The sequence below is a fragment of the Mobula birostris genome, chromosome 16 (assembly GCF_030028105.1).
Source record: "Mobula birostris isolate sMobBir1 chromosome 16, sMobBir1.hap1, whole genome shotgun sequence".
NCBI classification, from domain to species: Eukaryota; Metazoa; Chordata; class Chondrichthyes; order Myliobatiformes; family Myliobatidae; genus Mobula; species Mobula birostris.
In genome coordinates, this window is record NC_092385.1 from 60,584,299 (window position 1) to 60,596,819 (window position 12,521).

The 12,521-nt window shown below is 45.8% G+C and overlaps 1 protein-coding gene across 1 annotated transcript in view; it reads right to left on the bottom strand.

Annotated features, from left to right (window-relative positions):
• Positions 1-1,578: 1,578 nt before the first annotated feature.
• Positions 1,579-12,521, bottom strand: part of LOC140210878 (metabotropic glutamate receptor 3-like) — a 44,892-nt gene continuing 33,949 nt past the window's right edge. The window contains exons 4-5 of the mRNA XM_072280137.1: positions 12,343-12,517; positions 1,579-1,792 (exon numbers count right to left, since the gene is read on the bottom strand). Coding sequence (XP_072136238.1) covers positions 1,719-1,792; positions 12,343-12,517 — 249 coding nt within the window. The 3' untranslated portion in view covers positions 1,579-1,718. The remainder of the gene's footprint in view (positions 1,793-12,342; positions 12,518-12,521) is intronic.

A 12,521-nucleotide genomic window follows, 5' to 3' on the forward strand; every position in this document is an offset into this window, starting at 1 on the left:
AGCCACTTAGATCACATTTCCTCCCTATTCTGATGTTTGGTCTGACAAGCAACTGAACCTTTTGACTATGTCTGCATGCTTTTACGCATTGAGTTGCTATCACATGATTGGCTAATTTAGATATTTTCATTAACGTGCAGGTGTACTGGTATACCTAATAAAGTGGCCACTGAGTGTATCATTAAAGCAACATTCACACAGTGAAGGTGGACATCATCTAGTCACTGAAAACCCGTGAGCTGCTAGAGTTTCATTCACTGGAACAAAATCAAATTGCTGGAGGAACTTCTGGTTAGCCAGCATCTGCTGTGGGAAATGGACATTTGACAGTTCAGCAGTATAAAGGAGTGAGCGGAAGAGTCAGAGCAAGGGTTGGCAGATGATAGGTAGATCCAGATGAGGAGGGGTAATAGGCAGATTGAGGAGTGGAGTTTGGAGAGGGTGACGGAGGATGAGAGGTGCTGGCTGGAGACAACAAAGGATGATGGAATCAGGAGGGGAGGGAAGGTGGAGCACAGAGCCAAATAAGGGGGGGGGGGCGGACAGATGGAAACAATGTGGCCAGGGGACCCGTCAGGAAGACTGTGTGAGCAATGAACAAATAGAGAAGGGGAGAGAAACAGCATGTGGGGTAGGCGTAGAAGGAACTGGATAGATGGGAAGGACAAAGACATGAATTTCAGATAATCTGGTCCCCCTCTCTGTTGCTTCTATCTCTGCTCCTGATCTATTCAGTTCCTTTTACACCCGCCGCAGCACCTGCCCTCACCTAGCTCCCATTTCAATGCTTCTTTCTCTGGCCCTACCCACGTCCCCACTGCTCCCATCTGGCTTCCTCACCTCGCTAGTTTCGCTCCCTTCCCATCAGATTTCACCATCGTCAATACTTTGCTGCCTCCACTTATCACCTCCCAGCCTCTGTCACAACTCCCACCCTTCCCTCCTCCACCTGCCTTCACTCTCCTTACCTAAATGCTTGCCACTCCACTCCCCTCACCTCTTTTTACTGAATCTATCCCCTCTTTTACTCCAGATGAAGGGTTTCAAACTGAAAAGCTCACTGTCCATTTAAGATTATAAAACCATAAAATATAGGAGAAGAATTAGGCCATTTGGCCCATTGAGTCTGCTGCATCATTCCATCATTGCCGATTTATTATCCCTCTCAACCCCATTCCCTGGTAACCTTTGACACCCTGACTAACCAAAAACGTATCAAGCTCTGTTTTAATATACCCAATGACTTGGGCTCCTCAACCAACTGTGGTAATGAATTCCACAAATTCACCACCCTCTGGATAAAGAAATTCCTCCTCATCTGTCTCCACAGATGCCGCCTGACCTGTTGTATTCCAGATTCCAGCATCTGCAGTCTCTCGTGTCTCTTTATATTCACTGGTCTCTCCCCAGTGTCTCCTTGTCTTAATGACTCCACTGATCTGCCATAAAACTGTAAGTAGTTACCAATGACTATTCTTTAAAAAAAACACTTTATTTACATTAATTACAGCAACACAGACTAACTCACAAGTTATCTACTTATTAAAAACTTTTTATACATTGAACATAATATCCAGTTTTGTCACACACATAGTTTTTACCCTGTTCTGGAGGAGTTGGAGGGAGGAGCTGTGTGTGACTGGAGGGTGGAACAGGAATGTGAGGGAGGAAGAGTCAGGGAACGTGCAGCGGTGGAGATTAGTTGCTGATTTTGATCCTCATAGCGATGATGTTGTGGAGTCTACGATCTCTCGCCCATTGCACACAGTCGGTACGTAGTGGACAGCAGAAACTGGAAGGAGAAACATTGACAGGCTTAGCTCAGTGTTAGATGTTCTGTTGCCTATGACGCAATGCAGTCAGGACCCAACAGGAGCAGGACCAGAAATGTGAGCACAGTGGGCGTGTGCTTTGATTTCGGGGACACTGTCATCCCTGGTTCCATCACCTACTTTCATGAGGACATCCTTGCATGCTCCTCGTTTAACCAGCCCACTCTTGGAGCTGCTGGAGTAGGGATAACAGGAGTCTCCTCTGCCCCAGGGAAGTGCCTCAAATGTAGGTTGAATAACTTAAAGAGAGGAGAGGAGGTAGATACAGGGGAACACATGGACACCTGAGGACAACAAATGTACCACAGCAATTTGGAGGTAGTTTTGGAAGTACTTGCATGGGGTTCTGGATAGGTTTATCCCATAGAGACAGGGTAAGGACGGTAGGGTGAAGGAACCATGGTTGACAAGAGATGTGGAACATCTAGTCAAGAAGAAGAAAACATACTTACAGTAGGTTTAGAAAGCAAAGATCAGACAGGGCTCTTGAGAGTCATGAGGTAACCATGAAAGAGCTTAAGGGACTTAGGAGAGCCAGTAGGCCTTGGTGAGTAGGATTATGGGAAACCCCAAAGCATTCTACATGTGCATGAAGAACAAGAGGATAACTAAAGCGACGGTAGGACCAATCAGAGAAAAAAGAAGAAATATGTGCCTGCAGTTGGAGGAGGGAGGGAAGTTCCTTAATAAGTACTTTGCTTCAGCCTCTACTAAATTGGAGAAAGACCAATTTTTAAAAGAAATTATTTAAATTAGAAGAAGTACGGCATGGAATAGGCCGTTCTGGCCCTTCGAGCCACAGAGCCCAGCAATCCCCGATGTAATTCCAGCGTAATCTTACAATGACCAATAAACCTACCAACTGGTACATCTTTGGACTGTGGGAGGAAACCGGAACACCCGGAGGAAACCCATGCGGTCATAGGCAGGGGCAGGAATTGAACCCAGGTTGCCTGTACTGGAAAGTGTTGTGCTAACCATTATGCTACTGTGCCACCCCCTAATATCTTTCTGATACAATTTTGACAGCATCAGAAAGGATCTGGCAAATGTAGACTGAGACAGGTTGTTTTCAGGCAAAGGTAAGCGTTTGGTAAGTGGGAGGGATATTAAAGGTGAAACTTTGAGAGTACAGAGCCTGCATGGGGAGGGAACGTCAACTCACACCATGAGAGGCCTGCGTCAGGCATTTCCATGCCTTAAAAGGCGCAGATTGGAAGTCTGTGTGGGGCGCCACTCCTCGCACAGACTAGAGCAATGTGTGGTTAAGTGCCTTGCTCAAGGGCACAAACACACTGCCACAGCTGAGGCTCGAACTAGTGACCTTGAGATAACTAGACGAATGCCTTAACCACTTTGCCATGTGCCCAACACAAATAAAAGGCAAGGCTAACATGTTTAGGGAACCTTTTGGTTTAGAAGAAATATTGAGTTGCTGATTAAGAAGAAGAAGGAGAGCATAGCAGGTATAGACAGGAAGGAACAAATGAGGTGCTTGAGCAGAGTAGGAAATACAAGCGAACACTTAAGCAGGAAACTGTCTTCCAATCTTCCATCACCTCACCTATTGCAAAGGGCATTTTAAATAGCTCTGCCAAGAGCCCCTGCAATTTCTGCAGTAACCTCCCACAGGTCTCAGGGAACATCTTGTCAGACTCTAGGAATTTATCCACCCTAATTTGGCTCAAGATAGCAAACACCTCTTCCTCTGTAATCTGTATAGGGTCCATGACCTCACTGCTGCTTGGCATCACTTCAATAGGCTCGGTGGCCATCTCACAAGTAAATTAAGAAGCAAAATATCCATTTAAGATCTCCCCCGCCCTTCTTCTTTTTATAAACCAGGCCCTCAATATCTCTTGATCTTGGAGGTGGAGCTTAGTTATGGCGCCCAACAGCAACTCCTTTGTTTGCATCTTCAAAAACAGTTCTATTTCCATCTTTAATATCTCTATTTTTCCCTTTCAGGGTTCTTTTGAAGACCCTGACCTGGAGTTACACGCTGACTACGGTTCTTTGCGGGAATGGGATCCGCTCTCAGGGTTCCACAATCAGCCGCTATTCGGCACGTCAAAGTCTCGGCCTAACATTTCGGCACGGATTCAGAAGCCTGAGATCTCGAGTAACTGAAGACGGGCGGATCAAGGGTCTGTGTCACCACAGGAGACCGGTGCGTCATTGGGGGAGTCGGAATATCTGCCGCGTGCCTGGGGATCCAGGACCTTTGCGATCTTTAGGCACAGAGCTCAAAAAAAGTGACATAATGGACTTTCAACATCGTAAACCAGTGAGTTGTTATGTCTCCCAGCTTGTTGGAAAATGGAGTCACCTCTTTCTCCCTTATTAGGAGAGAGAGAGCCTGCAGCATGTCGAATTATCGGGTGAACAATGTAGTCTTTGGGGTAACTGCAAGTCTGTGTCTTTGCTATTGCTTAGTTCACACTTGAGTGCTGGTAGTGGATGCACTCTATTTTTGCCGGTGGGGGGAGGGGGATTGTTGCTCGCTGCCGCTTACACGTGGAAGGGAAGGGAGCTGGTGGGGGGGGACTTTGGGGTCCTAACATTTAACTGTCATTCATTCTTGGGGCACTCATCTGTTTTCATGGATGTTTGTGAAGAAAAAGCATTTCAGGATGTATACTGTATACATTTCTCCGACATCAAATTGAACCTTTGAACCAAAGTTCCCTAAACCTGTTATCCTTGTCTTTTATTTCACTAGGAACATACAAGCTTTGTACTCTCAAAATTTCACTTTTGTAAGCCTCCCAGTTACTTTGGCAGAAACAACCTGTCCCATTCCACACTTGCCAGGTCCTCTCTTATACCATCAAAATCGCCCCTTCTTCAATTCAGAATCTCAACCCGAGGACTATATCTATCCTTTTCTTGAAACTAATGGCATTATGATCACTAGATACAAAGTGTTAACTGACACAAAATTTTGTTAGCAGCTCTGTCTGATTCCCTAATGGGAGTTCTACTCTCCACACTCTCCAATCAGGACCTCTATGTTCCTGAAGACATTTTACAAGCTCTGTCCCACCCAGCCCTTTTACAGTTTGGGAGACCCAGTCAATATATGCAAAGTTAAAATCACTAAGTATCACAACTTTGTTTCTCACAAAAGTCTGTCATCTCACCTCAAATTTGCTCCTGTAAATCCTGCTGACTGTTGGCTGATCTATAATATAATCCCATTAACGTGGTCATCCCATTCTTATTCCTCATTTCCACCCGTATACGTACCCTCAGTAGATGAGTTCTCCAGTCTGTCCTGTCATGACATTTTCCCTAACTAGCAATGCCACCCCTCCCCCTTTAAACTCTCCTGCTCTGCCATGTCTAAAATAACTGAACCCTGGAATACTGAGCTGCCAGTCCTGTGCTTCCTCCACCCAAGTCCCACTAATGGCTACAATGTCATAATTCCATCTGTTGATCCATGCCCCTAGCTCATCTGCCTTTCCTACAATACTTACTGCATTGAAATATACAGAACTCAGACTGTGCTCAACCTTTCAATTCCTGACTTTGTATGTAGGCTTAAGAACATCTTTCCCCACGACCACTCCCCTATCTGATCTGGCACTCTAGTTTCCATCCTCCTGCAACTCCAGTTTAAACCCTCCCATGCAGCACTAGCAAATCTTCCCAGAAGGACGTTAGTCCCCCTCCAGTTCAGGTGCAAAATGTCCCTTCTGTACAGGTTCTACCTTTCCTGGAAGAGAGCACAATGAACCAAAAATATGAAGCCCTCCCTCTTGCATTCATCTCCTTAGTCATGTGTTAAACTGCATGATCTTCCTACTTGGGTGACAGATGTCATTCCTTTGATCACGAAAGGGAGTAAAGATAACCCTGCCAATTATAAGCCAGTGAGTCTTACTTCAGTTGTAGGTAAGCTATGAGAGAATTCTTAGGGACAGGATTTACGGGCATTCAGAGAAGCATTTGGGATAGTCTGCATGGCTTTATGAGAGGTCAGGTCATGCCTTATGAGCCTGATTGATTCCTTCAAGGTAGTGACAGAACAAGCTGATGAAGATGGAGCAGTAGGTGTGATGTATATGGATTTTAGTAATGCAATCAACAAGGTTCCCCATTCAGAAAGTCAAGGATCCAGGCCAACTTGGCCGAGTGAATTCAGAATTGGCTTGCCCACAGAAGGCAGAGGATGGCTGGAGATGGAGTGTATTCTGCCTGCAAGTCAGTGACCACTGGTGTTCCGCAGGGATCTGTTCTGGGACCCCTGCTCTTTATGATTCTTATGAACGACTTGGATGAGGGAGTGGAAGGATGAGTTAGTAAATGTGCAGATGACATGATGGTTGATGGTGTTGTGGGATAGTGTTGAAAATTGTTGTAAGTTACAATGGAACATTGATAAGATGCAGGCTAACAAGTTCAGTCCAGAAGCATGTGAATTGATTCTCTTTGGACGGTCAAAATTGAAGGCAGATTACAGGATTAATGGTGGGATTCTTAGTAGAGTAGAGAAACCATGGAATTTTGGGGTCCATGTCCTTCGATTCCTCAAAGTTGTCATACAAGTTGATAAGGTGGATATGAAGTGTGTTGGCATTCATTAGTGAGTCAAGAGAGCGAGATAATGTAGCAGCTCTGTAAAACCCTGATAAGAACTCGCATGGAATATTGGGTTCAGTTCTGGTCATCTCATTATGGGAAGGATAGGGAAGTTTTAGAGAGGGTGCAGAAGGAAGAGCAGTAGATGTAATGTATATGGATTTCAGCAAGGTATTTGATAAGGTACCCCATGCAAGGCTTATTGAGAAAGTAAGGAGGCATGGGATCCAAGGAGACGTTGCTTTGTGGATCCAGAACTGGCTTGCCCACAGAAGGCAAAAAGTGGTTGTAGACGGGTCATATTCTGCATGGAGGTTGGTGACCAGTGGTGTGCCTCAGGGTTCTGTTCTGGGACCCTTACTCTTTGTGATTTTTATAAATGACCTGGATGAGGAAGTGGAGGGATGGGTTAGTAAGTTTGCTGATGACTCGAAGGTTGAAGGTGTTGTGGATAGTGTGGAGGGTTGTCAGAGGTTACAGCAGGACATTGATAGGATGCAAAACTGGGCTAAGAAGTGCCAGATGGGGCTTAACCCAGATAAGTATGAAGTGGCTCATTTTGGTAGGTCAAATACATTGGCAGAATGTGGTATTAATGGTAGGATTCTTGGCAATATGGAGGATCAGAGGGATCTTGGGGTCTGAGTCCATAGGACGCTCAAAGCAGCTGCGCAGGTTGACTCTGTGGTTAAGAAGGTTTATTGGTCTTCATCAATTGTGGAATTGAATTTAGGAGCTGAGAGGTAACGTTGCGGCTATATAGGACCTTGGTCAGACCCCACTTGGAGTACTGTGCTCTGTTCTGATCACCTCACTACAGGAAGGATGTGGAAGCCATAGAAAGGGTGCAGAGGAGATTTACAAAGATGTTGCCTGGATTGGGGAGCATGCCTTATGAAAACAGGTTGAGTGAACTCGGCCTTTTCTCCTTGGAGCGAAGTAGGATGAGAGGTGACATGATAGAGGTGTATAAGATGATGAGAGGCATTGATCGTGTGGATAGTCAGAGGCTTTTTCCGAGGGTTGAAATGGATGCCACAAGAGGACACAAGTTTAAGGTGCTTGGGAGTAGACAATAGACAATAGACAATAGGTGCAGAAGTAGACCATTCGGCCCTTCGAGCCTGCACCGCCATTCTGAGATCATGGCTGATCATCTACTATCAATACCCGGTTCCTGCCTTGTCCCCATAACCCTTGATTCCCCTATCCATAAGATACCTATCTAGCTCCTTCTTGAAAGCATCCAGAGAATTGGCCTCCACTGCCTTCTGAGGCAGCGCGTACCACACCTCCACAACCCTCTGGGAGAAGAAGTTCCTCCTCAACTCTGTCCTAAATGACCTACCCCTTATTCTTAAACCACGCCCTCTGGTACTGGACTCTCCCAGCATCTGGAACATATTTCCTGCCTCTATCTTGTCCAATCCCTTAATAATCTTATATGTCTCAATCAGATCCCCCCTCAATCTCCTTAATTCCAGCGTGTACAAGCCCAGTCTCTCTAACCTCTCTGCGTAAGACAGTCTGGACATCCCAGGAATTAACCTAGTGAACCTACACTGCACCTCCTCCACAGCCAGGATGTCCTTCCTTAACCCTGGAGACCAAAACTGCACACAATACTCCAGGTGTGGTCTCACCAGGGCCCTGTACAAATGCAAAAGGATTTCCTTGCCCTTGTACTCAATTCCCTTTGTAATAAAGGCCAACATTCCATTAGCCTTCTTCACTGCCTGCTGCACTTGCTCATTCACCTTCAGAGACTGATGAACAAGTACTCCTAGATCTCTTTGTATTTCTCCCTTACTTAACTCCACGCCGTTCAGATAATAATTTGCCTTCCTGTTCTTGCTCCCAAAGTGAATAACCTCACACTTATTCACATTAAACGCCATCTGCCAAGTTTCTGCCCACTCACCCAGCCTATCCAAGTCACCTTGAATTCTCCTAACATCCTCATTACATGTCACACTGCCACCCAGCTTAGTATCATCAGCAAACTTGCTGATGTTATTCACAATGCCTTCCTCTAATTCATTGATGTAAATCGTAAACAGCTGTGGTCCCAATACCGAGCCCTGTGGCACCCCACTAGTCACCACCTGCCATTCCGAGAAACACCCATTCACTGCCACCCTTTGCTTTCTATCTGCCAACCAGTTTTCTATCCATGTCAATATCCTCCCCCCGATGCCATGAGCTCTGATTTTACCCACCAATCTCCTATGTGGTACCTTACCAAATGCCTTCTGAAAGTCAAGGTACACCACATCCACTGGATCTCCCGCGTCTATCTTCCAGGTTACATCCTCGAAAAACTCCAATAGATTAGTCAAGCATGATTTGCCCTTGGTAAATCCATGCTGGCTCGGCCCAATCTTATCACTGCTATCAAGATATGCCGCTATTTCATCTTTAATAATGGACTCTAGCATCTTCCCCACTACTGATGTTAGGCTAACAGGGTGATAGTTCTCTGTTTTCTCCCTCCCTCCTTTCTTAAAAAGTGGGATAACATTAGCCATCCGCCAATCCTCAGGAACTGATCCTGAATCTATGGAACATTGGAAAATGATCACCAATGCATCCGCAATTTCCAGAGACACCTCCTTTAGTACCCTAGGATGCAGACCATCTGGACCTGGGGATTTGTTAGCCTTCAGTCCCATCAGTCTACTCATCACCGTTTCCTTCCTAATGTCAATCTATTTCAGTTCCTCTGTTACCCTATGTCCTTGGCCCATCCATACATCTGGGAGATTGCTTGTGTCTTCCCTAGTGAAGATAGATCCAAAGTACTTATTAAATTCGTCTGCCACCTCTCTGTTTCCCATAACAATTTCTCCCAATTCATTCTTCAAGGGCCCAACATTGTTCTTAACTATCTTCCTTCTCTTCACATACCTAAAAAAACTTTTGCTATCCTCCTTTATATTCCTAGCTAGCTTGCGTTCATACCTCATTTTTTCTCCCCGTATTGCCTTTTTAGTTAAGTTCTGTTGCTCCTTAAAAATTTCCCAATCATCCATCTTCCCACTCACCTTAGCTCTGTTATACTTCTTTTTTAATGCTATGCTATCTCTGACTTCCTTTGTCAACCACTGTGGCCACTTTCCCCCCTTTGAATCCTTCCTTCTCCGGGGGATGAACTGATTTTGCACCTTGTGCATTATTCCCAAGAATACCTGCCATTGCTGTTCCACTGTCTTTTCTGCTAGGATATCCGACCAGTCAACTTTGGCCAGCTCCTCCCTCATGGCTCCATAGTCTCCTTTGTTCAACTGCAATACTGACACTTCTGATCTGCCCTTATCCCTCTCAACTTGCAGATAAAAACTTATCATATTACGGTCACTACCTCCTAATGGCTCCTTTACTTCAAAATCACTTATCAAATCCTGTTCATTGCACAACACTAAATCCAGAATAGCCTTATCCCTGGTCAGCTCTCCTACAAGCTGCTCCAAAAATGCATCCCGTAGGCACCCTACAAACTCCCTATCCTGGGGTCCAGTACCAACCTGATTTTCCCAGTTAACCTGCATGTTGAAATCCCCCATAACTACTGCGACATTTCCTTTGCCGCATGCCATTGTTAACTCCCTATCCCACTTGCACCCAATATCCATGCTACTGTTTGGGGGCCTGTAGATAACACCTATTAGGGTCTGTCCGTCCTTACTGTTCCTCAGTTCTATCCACACTGACTCTACTTCTCCTGATTCTATGTCCCCCCTTGCAAGGGACTGAATCTCATTCCTCACCAACAGGTCCACCCCACCCCCTCTGCCCACCTTTCTGTCCCTTCAATAGCATGTATACCCTTGTACATTCAATTCCCAGGTCTGATCCCCCTGCAGCCATGTCTCCGTTATCCCAACAACATCATAGTTACCCATTCGCACCTGAGCTTCAAGCTCATCCGCCTTATTTCTGACACTTTGTGAATTAAGATACAGAATTTTTAACCCATTTCTCCTCTCTCTGTTTAAATCGCTGCCTATTGTGCATAACCCAGCTCTGCGAACTCTCACTGGGCTATACGCCCCTTGAATTTTGTTGTCCTTCTTAAATTTACTTACTCTTTCTGCACATTTAACTCCATGCTCCGTCAGACCATCCCTCTGCACATGTATCCTCCTTATCACTCATTCCGCCTCACCTTTCTCTACTTCACACTTAATATTCCGGAACCGTGTAATCCCCACCTGTCCTTTATACTTCATCTCTCTATCCTCTCTCACATTCTGGATCCCTGCCCCCGGCAAATTTAGTTTAAACTCCCCCCCAAGCAGCACCAGCAAACTTTCCTGCAAGAATGTTAGTACCCCTCCAGTTCAGGTGTAAACGGTCCCGTCGGAACAGATCCCACCTTCCCTGGAACAAAGCTCAATTATCTAAAAACCTGAAGCCCTCCCTCCTGCACCATCCTCTCAGCCACGTATTGATCTGTATAATCCTTCTGTTCCTCGCCTCACTCGCACGTGGCACAGGTAGCAGTCCTGAGATTGTTACCCTGGAGGTCCTGACCTTCAGCTTCGCACCTAACTCCCTGAACTCACTACGCAGGACCCCCTCACTCTTCCTACCCACGTCATTGGTCCTTACATGGACCACAACATCTGGATTCTTGCCCTCCCTCTCGAGAATATCCTGCACCTGATCTGAGATGTCCCGGACCCCGGCACCAGGGAAGCAACATACCATCCGAGACTCCCGATCTCCCCCTCAAAATCTCCTATCTGCCCCCCTGACTATAGAATCTCCTATCACTACCGCTGTCCTTTCTTCCCTCCTGTAGGGAGTAGGTACAGAGGAGATGTCAGGGATAAGTTTTTTTTACACAGAAAGTGCTGCGTGTGTGGAATGGGCTGCTGGCAACAGTGTTGGAGGCGGATATGATAGAATCTGTTAAGAGACTTATGGATTGGTACAGGGAGCTTAGAAAAATAGAGGCTATGGATAATCCTAGTAATTTCTAAGGTAGGGACATGGTCGGCACAACTTTGTGGGCCAAAGGGCCTGTATTGTGCTGTAGGTTTTCTATGTTTCTATGCTTCTAATTACAGGGGGATTTTGAACAGTTTAGTAAGTCGGGCAACAAATGGCAAATGGCTTTCAATTTGAATAAGTGTGAGGTATTGCATTTGGGAAATCAAACCAGGGCAAGAGTTTCACAGTAAAGGGAAGGGCCACAGGGGGTGCTACAAAACAGAGGGACAAGGAGTATGGGTATGAGGTTCCAGTACTGTTAGAGGTCGACAGGGAGGTGAAGAAGATATTTAACATAATAGCCTTCTTCATTCTGGGCATTGACTATAGCAGTTGAGATGTTACGTTGTGGTTGTACAAGACATTGGTGAGGCTGACCCTAGATTATTGTATCACCCTGTTATGAGAATGTTGCCAGGGATCTTTGGCCTGAATTATCAGGAGAGATCAGGCAGGCTACAACTTTACTCCTTGGAGCACAGGGACTGAGGGATCATCTCATGAGGGCCATAGAGAGGGAAAACATGTACTGTCTTTTTTTCCACAGAGAGCAAATCAAATCTGGGAGGGCTTCAGTTTTAGGAGAAAGATTTAAAAAGGACCTGGAACGTCATTTCTTCATAAAGAAATGGTGCGTCTATGGTAAGGGCTGCCAGAAGGAAGGAGACACAGGTACAATGACAACATTTAAATGATATTTGCACAGGTACATAGATGGGAAAGGGTAAAAGGCTATGGGCCAAACACAGGCAAATAGCTGGTTAGCTGGTTGTCTTGGTGAGCATGGGCATTTTGCCAAAGGGCCTGTTTCCATGCTCTGATACTCTCTGACTCCATGTGAGGGCTTTAAGCTGCCATTAATTAGTGTGGAGTCTGAGTACATGGCCAAACTCCGTGGTGGCGGCACATCAGAGAGCAGATTACTCACCATGGGAGTGGATGGTTCCTGGGCCAGTCACGCTGAAACGACTGGTTGCCACCCGGTGAGTGACCACGTTTTTCTGGGGCTGGAAGAGGATAATATGGATCTTGGGAGCAAACAGGCAGCCTAACACAACGGAGCCACTCAGACTGACAGAGATGCACATGGTGGTGGTCTGGACCTGT